This window comes from Salvelinus namaycush, chromosome 25, assembly GCF_016432855.1.
Source record: "Salvelinus namaycush isolate Seneca chromosome 25, SaNama_1.0, whole genome shotgun sequence".
NCBI classification, from domain to species: Eukaryota; Metazoa; Chordata; class Actinopteri; order Salmoniformes; family Salmonidae; genus Salvelinus; species Salvelinus namaycush.
The window spans coordinates 1,053,171-1,066,758 of NC_052331.1; the positions used below are offsets into that span (position 1 = coordinate 1,053,171).

General features: G+C 44.1%; 1 protein-coding gene across 1 annotated transcript in view; it reads left to right on the plus strand.

Annotated features, from left to right (window-relative positions):
- The window catches only part of LOC120020505 (excitatory amino acid transporter 5-like), a 60,367-nt gene extending 48,551 nt beyond the window's left edge, over positions 1-11,816 (plus strand). Inside the window, exons 11-13 of the mRNA XM_038964208.1 lie at positions 6,760-6,894; positions 7,238-7,337; positions 11,571-11,816. Coding sequence (XP_038820136.1) covers positions 6,760-6,894; positions 7,238-7,337; positions 11,571-11,816 — 481 coding nt within the window. The remainder of the gene's footprint in view (positions 1-6,759; positions 6,895-7,237; positions 7,338-11,570) is intronic.
- Positions 11,817-13,588: the final 1,772 nt, after the last annotated feature.

Genomic DNA, 13,588 nt, shown 5'->3' on the forward strand with positions numbered 1-13,588 from the left:
TATGCATCCTATAATCTTAGGGGGAGGGGAGAGTCAACAAATTCTTGTGAGAGGGTTTCTAGTATTTTAGGCCGGGATTCAATCAGAAACCACACACAGGGGCACTGCGGTTGTATACCCATTTTTGGTCTCATTATTTAATTATATGTACCCAATGATTCTTGATAAATATAACTTAAAAATGTCTCATGAGCTTACCCAATCAGAACCCAAAAATATAAGCTTGTTTTACTCCAATGTTTGTAAATAAAGTAAGTGCAAACAAACACTATCTAGCCACAAAACATGGTTAAGGGCCCGATTCAATCAGATCCGCTTAAGCCGACATCCATATAGCTTCTGTTTTGACGGTGCCGGATTGGAACTGGGTTAGAGCAGTCAAATCCACAAGCGGCTTCTGGCATTATACCTAAAGCGGACATTGCCATTGGCTACACAGAGTCTCATTAAGAGAAATCCCACGCAGCCTTGTTTGTAAGTTAGAACACTGGAATGTGAAAAGTATTCTACACCTTGATTAGGCGGATAGAAATCCTCATGATTTAGTTGAATGTTTTTCCATTTGAGCGTCATTATTTCTAAATAGCCTACACTTTCTCGTTGTACACTTTAACATGAGTGGGACGTGTGTGGCTTCGTGACAACGATCACAAGAGCAGCTGTTCACCGATTTGACAGCACCAACACAGTTTCACCTCCGACACCACCAAATCATCTGCTATGCAGGTGACAGCTATCTCCGGTTAACGCTTGATCTGATTGAATCCAGGCCTAGAACTATCATTTTGAATATATACGTCCATATCATGAATGGTCAGTCCTTGCATCTATGGCTCTGTCTATGAATTTTGAAAGTGGTCACATTTCTTCAGCCCCATCACAATAGCATTTTACAGAAACGGGCAGGGAGTGCGCTTTGTTATCGTTTCAACTGCAGATTGCCGCTTTAATTAAAAGTTATTTGTAATTGAGCCGACATCTGTAGCGTTTGCCTTGAACGCGATCTCCACGAAGGCATTTAAAAGACATATTGTCTCCGAGTGAAATTGGGAACACCGGCCTTAGTATGAAAATGGATGCATGGGGCATCTGGATTACAATTGCAGACTGACTTATTAAACACGTAGAAAGTATTTAGGATTACAACACGTGATGTAAACAAATAGGTCAAAAACCTGGAGAAATGTGGGAAGATCCGATTTTTCGCAATGGAATTTCCTGGGATGGAACGGGGTGGAAAATACATGGTTGTCATATTGATTGCTTAAATCATCCAGTTATGTGTATTGCCTGTGCGGCTACATTTTATAGGCACCAATGATAAGCATGTGTGGAATTATTTTGTCCAAAATAGCACCAAGGGTACAACAAATCTCTAGCTTTGCGTTTTGTGCCACACAGACATGTATCTGGTGTTACAGTTTTTAGGATGAATGAATGAATATTATGAGATTATACTAAATCAAACACGTAGATGAACGCATGCAGGCAGACAGACAGACAGACAGACAGACAGACAGGCAGACAGGCAGGCAGGCAGGCAGGCAGGCAGGCAGGCAGGCAGACAGACAGACAGACAGACAGACAGACAGACAGACAGACAGACAGACAGACAGACAGACAGACAGACAGGCAGACAGGCAGGCAGGCAGGCAGGCAGGCAGGCAGGCAGGCAGGCAGGCAGGCAGACAGACTAGCCCAGACCCCTCCTCCACCACACCTGCAGATCCGCGGTGTAAAATGGCCTTGCTCTCCCCTAATTTAATGACATGTTAAACTGTAATAACATTAAGCAGACCTATCCTATCCTCCTCTACTCATCACAACCTGCTGCTTTCCAAAAGGAACCATATTCCCTATATAGTGCACTACTTTCGACCAGGGTCCATAAGGCTTTGGTCAAAAGTAGTGCACTAGATTGGGAATAGGGTGCCTATTTGGACGCAGACCCGACTGTGGCCAGGCAGGCAGTAATCTCCTGGCAGTAAGACCCATATGACCTGTATTACTCAGCTCTCGTCACGGCAGAGTTATCAGGAGGGTTTTTATATTATTTTGTAGCGTCCTGTCTTTTCCTGTGACGTTTGTCTGTTCTTAGCGGAGTACTGGTCAATCTGTAGGCTGTAGTGTCCAGGGCTCCAGAGATAGACTGTGTGTCAGAGTGTATGTCCTAAATGGCACCATGTTCCCATTATAGTGCACTACTTTTGACCAGGTTCCATAGGGCTCTTGTTAAAAGTAGTGCACTATGAAAGGAATAAGGTGCTATTTTCAACGCAGCATGTGTGTCAGTCAGTGTGTTCTCAGAGGCTTCCCAAACAGCGAGGCCAAACGGGACAGAAACTCAGCCGTCGTGTCAAATGTCAATTACTGTATCTGTATTTTTGTGTCTGTGTGGGTGCACATAATATACAGTACATGATGTGTATGACAGGATGACAGGTCAAGGATTAGTAGTAGGCCTGATTACCAACAATGACAAGACAGCCTACAGGGAGGAGGTGAGTTCCCTGGCAGAGTGATGCCAGGAAAATAACCTCTCCCTCAACGTCAACAAAATGAAGGAGCTGATCGTGGACTTCAGGAAAAAGCCGAGGGAGCACGCCCCTATCCACATCGACCTTTGGCTTGGCCCCTAAGACTCTCAGAAACTTTTACAGATGCACAATTGACAGACAAAGCTGGGACCGAGAGACTGATAAACAGCTTGTATCTCAAGGCCATCAGACTGTTAAATAGCCATCACTAGCCGGCTACCACCCGGCTACTCAACCCTGCACCTTAGCGGCTGCTGCCCTATATACTGTACATAGATATGGAATCACTGGCCACTTTAGAAACGGAACACTAGTCACTTTAATAATGTTTACATACTGTTTAACTCATCTCATATGTGTATACTGTATTCTATTCTACTGGATTTAGTCAATGCCAACACTCCAACACGTCCTATTTCTTAATACCATTCTTTTACTTTTAGATTTGTGTATTGTTGTTAATTGTTAGATGCTACTGCACTTTTGGAGCTAGGAACACAAGCATTTGTATGTGACCAATACATTTGATTTGATTTGATTTTGAATTGATTTATTGGTCAAATTCTATCAACACGTCACGCACCAAGAACCAATGGTTTCATTAGTCAGTCTGTCTTTCTTCGACTCTCTTGTTTTAGTTATAACTATGTTTCGGCCCCCCGACCATCCGCTTAAGAAAAATCGACTCACGGCTGAATGTAATTGGGGACCCTTGCCCTATGTACTGCATGGCTGCATCCCAAATGGCACCCTATTCCCTATTCAGTGCAGTACTTTTGACCAGAGCCCAGTAGTGCACTGAATAGGGAATAGGGTGCTATTTGCAACCATGCAGTACATAGGGCAAGGGTCCCCAATTACATTCAGCCGTGAGCCGACTTTTATTAAGTGGATGGTCGGCGGCCCTGAACATAGTTCTAAATAATTTGTACACTGCAAATTGACCGCAAGAATCCCAAACAGATATAGCACTTAACAAAATCAGAATATTTTCAAACCTTGATTACAATAGGATACAATCACATATGCTTCTCTATTAAATGCATGGAATTACTTGGGAACAGATTTACTGTTGCTGCTACCGTCTCTTATGACCAAAAATTACTTCTGGACATCAGAAGAGTGATTACTCGCCTCGAACTGGAAGAAGCTTTTTCCTTTAACGAGTCTGACGCAAATGATATACTGCTTTCTCGGGAACAGCCCCAAATCCCCATCATTTGCGTGAAGAAAAGACAGAGAAAAAGGGGGCGGAGGTCGGACTGCCTTCTGCAATCATTGCAAAATAAAGATTGTCCTACCAACGGGACATTAAAAACTGTAATATCTTATGTTTCACCGAGTCGTGGCTGAACGACGACACGGATAATATAAAGCTGGCGGGATTTTCCATGCACCGGCAAAACAGAGAAGCTACGTCTGGTAAGACGAGGGGTGGGGGTGTTTGTCTTTTTGTCAATAACAGCTGGTGCGCGATGTCTAATATTAAAGAAGTCTCGAGGATTTGCTCGCCTGAGGTAGAGTACCTTATGATAAGCTGTAGACCACACTATCTACAAAGAGAGTTCTCGTCTATATTATTCATAGCCGTCTATATACCACCACAAACCGATGCTGACACTATGACCACACTCAACCAACTGTATAAGGCCATAAGCAAACAAGAAAATGCTCATCCAGAAGCGGCGCTCCTAGTGGCAGGAGACTTATCAGCCAAACAAATCTGTTTTACCTCATTTCTACCAGCATGTCACATGTGCAACCAGAGGAAAAAAAATTCTAGACCACCTTTACTTCACACACAGAGATGCATACAAAGCTCTCCCCCGCCCTCCATTTGGCAAATCTGACCATAATTATATCCTCCTGATTCCTGCTTACAAGCAAAAACTAAAGCAGAAAGTACCAGTGACTCGCTCAATATGGAAGTGGTCAGATGACGCGGATGCTACGCTACAGGACTGTTTTGCTAACACAGACTGGAATATGTTCTGGGATTCATCCAATGGCATTGAGGTGTTTACCACCTCAGTCATCGACTTCATCAATAAGTGCATCGATGACATTATCCCCACAGTGACCGTGCGTACATATCCCAACCAGAAGCCATGGATTACAGGCAACATCCGCATTGAGCTTAAGGCTAGAGCTGCCGCTTTCAAGGACTGGGACACTAATCCGGATGCTTATAAGAAATCCCTCTATGCCCTCAGATGAACCATCAAACAAGCAAAGTGTCAATACAGGATTAAGATTGAATCCTACTACACCGGCTCTGACGCTCATTGGATGTGGCAGTACTTGAAAACTATTACAGACTACAAAGGGAAACCCAGACGTGAGCTGCCCAGTGATGCGAGCCTACAAGATGAGCTAAAAGCCTTTTATGCTCGCTTCGAGGCAAGCAACACTGAAGCATGCATGAGAGCACCAGCTGTTCTGCACGACTGTGTAATAAAGCTCTTGGTAGTTGATGTGAGCAAGACCTTTAAACAGGTCAACATTCACAAAGCCGTGGGGCCAGACGGGTTTCCAGGACGTATACTCAAAGCATGCACGGATCAACTGGCAAGTGTCTTCACTGACATTTTCAACCTCTCACTGACCGAGTCTGTAATACCTACATGTTTCAAGCAGACCACCATAGTCCCTGTGCCAAAGGAAGCGAAGGCAACCTGCCTAAATGATTACTGCCCCGTAGCAGTCACGTCGGTAGCCATTAAGTGCTTTGAAAGGCTGGTCATGGCTCACATGAACAGCATCCTCCCGGATAACCTAGACCCACTCCAATTCACATACCGCCCCAACAGATCCACAGATGACACAATCTCTATCACACTCCACACTGCCTTTTCCCACCTGGACAAAAGGAACACATATGTGCGAATGCTGTTCATTGACTACAGCTCAGCGTTCAACACCATAGTGCCCACAAAGCTCATCACTAAGCTAAGAACCCTGGGACTAAACACATCCCTCTGCAACTGGATCCTGTACTTCCTGACTGGCCGCCCCCAGGTGGTAAGGGTAGGCAACAACACTGGGACCCCTCAGGGGTGTGTACTTAGTCCCCTCCTGTACTCCCTGTTCACCAACAACTACGTGGCTAAACACAACTCCAACACCATCATTAAGTTTGCTGACGACACAACACCGACAACGATGAGACAGCCTATAGGGTCAGTGTGGTGCCAAGACAACAACCTCTGCCTCAATGTGAGCATGACAAAGGAGCTGATCATGGACTACAGGAAAAGGCGGGTCGAACAGACCCCCATTAACATCGACTGGGCTGTAGTGGAGCGGATCGAGAGTTTCAAGTTCCTTGGTGTCCACATCGCCAACGAACTATTATGGTCCAAACAAACCAAGACAGTCGTGAAGAGGGCACGTCAACACCTTTTCCTCCTCAGGAGACTGAAAAGATTTGGCATGGGTCCTCAGATCCTCAAAAGGTTCTACAGCTACACCATCGAGAGCATCCTGACCGGTTGCATCACCGCCTGGTATGGCAACTGCTCGGCATCTGGCCGTAAGGCGCTACAGAGGGTAGTGCGTACGGCCCAGTACATCACTTCCTGCCATCCAGGACCTGTATACTAGCCGGTGTCAGAGGAAAGCCCTAAAAATTGTCAGAGACTCCAGTCACCCAAGTCATAGACTGTTCTCTCTGATACCGCATGGCAAGCGGTACCGTAGCACCAAGTATAGGACCAAAAGGCTCCTTAACAGCTGACTAAGTTGACTAACCTGTAGCCCCGCACATTGACTCGGTACCGGTACCTCATTATTGTTATTTTAGTGTTATCAATTATAATTTTTTACTTTAGTTTATTTGGTAAACATTTTCTTAACTCTTTCTTGAACTGCACTGTTGGTTAAGGGCTTGTAAGTAAGCATTTCACGGTAAGGTCTACACTGTTGTATTCAGCGCATGTGACAAATAAAGTTTGATTTGATTTGGTTAGAATCCAGGCTGTATCACATCCGGCCGTGATTGGGAGTCCCATAGGGTGGCGTACAATTGGCCCAGCGTCGCCTGGGTTTGGCCGGGGTAGGCCGTTATTGTAAATAAGAATTTGTTCTTAACTGACTTGCCTAGTTAAATAAAGGTTCAACTTTAAAAAAAATATACAAAAATTGGGAGGTGTTGGACACTGTACAGATTTGTGCTAATACAGTTAAGGTCACTGGTTTAATTTCCTCTCTCTCCTGATCCCAGTATCACAGCCACAGCTGCCAGTATTGGTGCAGCTGGAATTCCGCAGGCAGGACTGGTCACCATGGTGATCGTGCTAACCTCAGTGGGCCTGCCCACTGATGACATCACACTCATCATTGCTGTGGATTGGGCGTTGTAAGTACACAACGCTTCTGTTTGATCTTCACCCCCAGTTTCAATTTATGTCAAGACATAATAAAGTTAAGCCTAAGCAAAGTTTGCCGTATTTTACATAGTCATTCAAAAAGTAGTCTTATAGGATCATGTTATTAAAAATAACATTGTACTGAGATATTACGACAAGTTGATTTTAAAATATATAACAAAGTGATCTCAATATGTCACAAAAACTGTGATACTGTAATGTGTTACTAGTGCTCTCACAACACTACTAGACTGTAGCTTCAGTGTGTGTGCAGTGCACCAACAGAGCCTCCCACCACCACCAAGACAGCTGAATCTCCATTTTGTGTTCCAGAGACCGTTTCAGGACCATGGTCAACGTGATGGGAGACGCTTTGGCCACGGGGATCATGGCTCACATCTGTAGAAAAGATTTTGTCAAGGAGGGAGAGCAGGTGAGAGAAACTCTGTTACTCAATATGCATTGCACCGTGCTCCACACTCTCATGCTCCAAGTGCATTCTCCGAGGAAGTTCTCTTGAGTACGTTCTTGTGAGGACGAGAGTGTGGAGAACGCATAAAACATGACATTTTAGAAGCACTTGCACTCTCCCTACTGTATTACCTCAAGCTGCACCTCCCCATTCACTGAACCAAAGAAGATATACACAACGCAAACGTTTTACTTCAAAACTATCAGCTAGCTATCTACAGAGCACTGGGAAAGTATTCAGACGCTTTGACTTTTTCCACATTTTGTTACATTACAGCCTTATTTTAAAATCCTCATCAATCTACACACAATACCCCAAAATGACAAAGTGAAAACAGGTTTGTAGAAATTCTTACAAATTTATTACAAATAATAAACAGGAATAGCTTATTTACGTAAGTATTCAGACCCTTTGCTATGATACTCTAAATTGAGCTCATGTGCTTCCTGTTTCCATTGATCATCCTTGAGATGTTTCTACAACTTGATTGGAGTCCACCTGTGGTAAATTAAATTGATTGCACCTGGCGCCATCCCTACGGTGAAACATGGTGGAGCCAGCATCATGCTGTGGGGATGTTTTTCAGTGGCAGGGACTGGGAGACCAGTCAGGATCGAGGGAAAGATGAACAAAGCAAAGTACAGAGAGATCCTTGATGAAAACATGCTCCAGAGTGCTCTGGACCTCAGACTGGGGCGAAGGTTCACTTTCCAACAGGACAACGACCCTAAGCACACAGCCAAGACAACGCACGGAGTGGCTTGGGGACAAGTCTCTGAATGTCCTTGAGTGGCCCAGCCAGAGCCCGGACTTAAACCTAATCTAATATCTCTGGAGAGACCTGAAAACAGCAGCACTCCCCATCAAACCTGACAGAGCTTGAGGGGATCTGCATTGAAGAATGGGAGAAACTCAAATACAGGTGTGCCAAGCTTGTAGCGTCCTACCTAAGAAGAGTCGAGGCTGTAATCGACACAAAAGGCGCTTCAACAAAGTACTGAGTAAAGAGTCTGAATACTTGTTTAAATGAAATAAAAAAATATATACAATAGCAAAAAAAAAATGTAAACCTGTTTTTGTCATTATGGGTATTTTGTGTAGATTGATGAGGAAAAAAACTATTTATTCAATTTTAGAATAAGGCTGTAACGTAAAAAAATGTGGAAAAAGTCAAGGGGTCTGAATACTTTCCGAGTGCACTGTATATGTGAATCGTAATAAAACTTACCAGATAATTTAACAGCCCAAAATTACCTAAAACTAAAGTTATGCAAGGTAGGTCTCAATTCTTTGTGGGTAGCTAGCTAACAATTATTTGTGGCTATCTGGCTAGCTAACAGTAGTAGCTAGCCAGTTATCCCAATTTACTTATTACTGGCTTGCGGTCTACGGTACATAGGCAAGTAAACATGCCAAAATTAACACGGCATGTATTTCTTAACATATCAAGATAAAATATTGTAGTCAGGCAACATGTGAATAGAAAACACTTCATTCTGAAGTCAGAGTGTATATTCTCTCGTTTCAGCTCAAATAATGTCCGCCATTGATTTCAAGTATTTTTCATATTTTTTTATGTGGAGGGCGTCATATTTCTTTGCATACTTTCTGTTGAAGCTTGCATCGATGCAAGCTTCAAAATATGTACAAACGGAGTGCGCTTTCGAGAAGTGCCCTCCATGCTCCGTTTCACATACTTTGATTTGGCCTACGACCCTCCCGTGCTCCAATTTGCGTGCTCTGAGCACAGTAATATGCATATGAGAAACACATGCTAGCACAATTCCGGACACACAAGGATCAAGGTTATAAACTTTCCATTCGAGGAAGTTTCATTTCCATTTTCCAATAAAAAAGGGCTCTATTCAATCAGATCCACTTTAGCCGACATCCGTATAGCGGTGTCGGAGGTGGAACGATAATGACTGGGTATTGTAACTCCAGTTATGAGTAGAGCTCAGCCCCATAGGGGGGCTTCATTCCTACTGGCCTCGCCTGAGAAAATAATTATGCACACACCATCAGCCAATGAGAGTACAGGTGTCCCTATATGTTGAGGTTCCCCCAAAATGATTTGCAGCGAGACTTCTGAAGTTGGACAGGGCTAGAAAGCCTATAGGGCTCCGCTCTACTCATATACAGTAGCTCTGCATGGGTAAAATCAGAGGGGAAGCCAAACCAGAAGAAAAAAAACATATTACAATCTATTTTGTGATACTTGTGTTGTTTGCTCTATAACCCATTCGTCCATACGCCACTGTGATATACAATAACGCCTTGACAACAAAAAGACAGTCACACAGTGGCGGCAGATGAGCTAAATGCCTTTTATGCTCTCTTCAAGGCAAGCAACACTCCGCCGTGCATGAGAGCACCAGCTGTTCATGACAACTGTGTGATTATGTTCTCCGTAGCCGATGTGAGTAAGCCCTTGAAACAGGTCAACATTCACAAGGCCGCAGGGCCAGACGGATTACCAGGACGTGTACTTAGAGCATGCGCTGACCAACTGGCAAGTGTCTTCACTGACATTTTCAGCCTCTCCCTGACCGAGTCTATAATACTGTACCCATGTGTTTCCCAGAAACCCTAGACCCACTCTAATTTGCATACCGCCCTAACAGATCCACAGATGATGCAATCTCTACTACACTCCACAGTCAGCTCAGTGTTCAACACCATAGTGCCCTCAAAGCTCATCACTAACCTAAGAACCCTGGGACTAACCACCCCATTGATATTGACAGGGCTGTAGTGTAGTGGATCGAGAGCTTCAATTTCCTTGGAGTCCATGTCACTAACAAACTATTATGGTCCAAACACACCAAGATAGTCGTGAAGAGGGCACGACAATGCCTATTCCCCCTCAGGACACTGAAAAGATTTGGCATGGGTCCTTAGATCCTCTAAAAGTTATACAGCTTCACCGTTGAGAGCATCCTGACTGGTTGTATCACCACTCGATATGGCAACTGCTCGGCATCCAACCGCAAGACCCTACAGAGGGTAGTGCGTATGGCCCAGTACATCATTGGGGCCAAGCTTTTTGCCATCCAGAACCTCTATACCAGGTGGTGTCAGAGGAAGGCCCTAAAAACTCAACGAAGAAATAGACTGTTTTCTCTACTACCGCACAGCAAGCGGTACTGGAGCGCCAAGTCTAGGTCCAAAAGGCTCCTAAACAGCTTCTACCCCCAGCCATAAGACTGCTAATCAGTTAATCAAATTGCTACCCAGAGTATTTGCATTGACCCCCTTTTTCATGCTGCTACTACTCGCTGTTTATTATCTATGCATAGTTACTTTACCTCTACCTACAGTACCAGTCAAAAGTTTAGACACACCTACTCTTTCAAGGGTTTTTCTTTATTTTTACTATTTTCTACATTGTAGAATAATAGTGAAGACATCAAAACTATGAAATAACGTAGTAACCAAAAAAGTGTTAAACAAATCAAAACATATTTTATATTCTTCAAAGTAGCCACCCTTTGCCTTGATGACAGCTTTGCACACTCTTGGAATGATCTCAACCAGCTTCATGAGGTATTCACCTGGAATGCATTTCAATGAACAGGTGTGCCTCATTAAATGTTAATTTGTGGAATTTCTTTCCTTCTTAATACATTTGAGCAAATCAGTTGTGTTGTGAAAAGGTAGGGGTGGTAAACAGAAGATTGCTGTCATCAAGACAAAGGGTGGCTACTTTGAAGAATCTTAAATATAAAATGTTTTGATTTGTTTAACAATTTTTGTTTTTGCAATCAGACTGGATTTATTAGGGAATTACCCTCTTACTCAAATATTTAATCTTCTCAATTATATTTTCACTCCATCTCCCTCAACTAAACCTGATTAGTTTCCTAATTTCTCTGGACACAATACAAATATTAGATCAGGTACAGTAGTCACTGCCACAGCTATTTGTTTTGCACAGGGAATTATCATTTTGGCTATGCAGACATGTTGTTATGAGATAAAAGAACATTAAAACAAAGTTTCAATTGCAGCTTACAATATATCCAAGTGTGTTGGCCGTTTAAAAATGTGTTTTTTTTGTACCTCCCATTGCGTCCTGACATTTCAACCAGCAGTGGACCTATCCATTTCTTTTGCATAGGGAATTCTTTGCTTTAGCACAAATTCATGGATTGGTTCCTCCTTCTACCTCCCGTTGTCTTCTACCCCCTTCAGGTACCTTTGATCTGCGAGACCAAGCCCATGATCAGCATCCAGCAGATGGCGTACCAGAAGAATGGTGTGTACCAGCCCCCTCCCTGCGGACCGGAGGGCCCGGACGTGGCTCGTCTGTTGCAGCTGGAGGAGGGGGTACGGCCGGAGCAGAGGAAGAGGAACCCCCTCGCTCCCCAACACAAGAGGGAGCACAAGGACAAGGACCACTGCTCCATCGACATGAATGGCCTGGAGACCAACGTATAGACATAGTTATCATTGAGCTGCATCCTGATTCGTCACACTTCTCCCAAAGAGTGCATTTGCACACTCCCCGTCGTGGATCTAATAATGGTGGATCTAACAACTCCCTCCAGCCAATTCTTAGCCGACACCAATCCTACGCTTTTAAATCCATGATGAGAAGTGGGAAAATGCATACTTTGGAAAAAGTGTGGAGTAACTGAATGGAGCCAGTATCATAGCTACAGGGGAGAGAGGGAGAGAGGAAGGACTGACTAACTGCACCGGGACGACCAACCCGACCCTTGCTGGCACATTATGGCCCACTGTGGGCCCACTGTGGATGCAGTTCAGAGGATGTGTAAAGAAAATACGATTTTCTACATTACGTATATTACGACCCACTATGATTGTGTATATTTTTGTGTATATATTTACAAGACTTATTATACTATGCACCAGCAGCAGAGTGATATGGTGGGAGACTTTCTATACATTGAGACATTCTATATGATGAGACATTCTATATGAAGTGCAAACATTCTATTTATTGAGGAGACATTCTCTATGATGAGGAGACATTTCATACAATGAGAAGACATTTTACACAGTTTATTAGGTACACCACCACGTTCAATGGTTCGCTCCTACAGCCAGTAAATCATGTGGCCGTGGCTTGCTATATAAAGCAGGCAGACAGGCATCGAGGCATTCAGTTACTGTGACCTAAGCGACTGAGCGTAGTATGATTGTCGGTGCCAGGCACACCGGCTCCAGTACCTCAGAAATGGACAAAAACATCTTGCTGATGAGAGGTCGAAGGAGAATGGCAAGAATCGTGCAAGCTAACAGGCGGGCCACAAACAGGCAAATAACTGTGCAGCGCAACAGTAGTGTGCAGAGCAGCATCTCGGAACGCGCAACTCGTCAGTCCTTGCCACAGATGGGCTGTTGCAGCAGACGAACACACCGGGTTCCACTCATATCAGCTAAAAACAAGAAGAGTCTCCAGTGGGCATGCCATCACCAACACTGGACAATTGAGGAGTGGAAAAACAGTGTCTGGTCCGATGAATCCCGGTTCCTGTTGAGTCATGCTGATGGCAAAGTCAGGATTTGGCTTAAGCAAGCATGAGTCCAAATCAAATCAAATCACATTTTATTGGTCACATACACGTGTTTAGCAGATGTTATTGCGGTTGTAGCGAAATGCTTGTGCTTCTAGCTCCGACAGTGCAGTAACATCTAACAAGTAATATCTAACAATTACACAACACATATCCAATGCACACAAATCTAGTAAAGGAATTAAGAATATAAAAATGTATGGACAAGCAATGTCCATGGCCCCATCCTGCCTGGTGTCAATTGTGCAAGCTGGTGGCGGTGGTATAATAGTGTGGGGAATGTTTTCCTGGCACACGTTAAGTCCCTTCATACCAATTGACCAACATTTCCATGCCCCGAAGAATTCAGGCTGTTCTGGAGGCAAAGGTGGGTCTGACCCGGTCCTAGATGGGTGTACCTAATAAACTGACGGGCGTACCTAGTATATGACAAGTATCAGGAGACAGAAGGGGTAATGAAGAACTGTGGGAAACTTCAGAGAGGGCTTGGGGATCTGTGGACCTGTGGCTGATGACAGGACATCTAAGCTTGAGCTTTGGCCTTCCATCTTCACCTTAGTTAATCAACGCCCCCCTCACAGTGGATGTGTGAGTCTGTCCGTCTGTCGAGCTGAGAGGTGAATGTGACGAACACTCTCCTTACATAGACAATGCTTGTGGACTATGGAC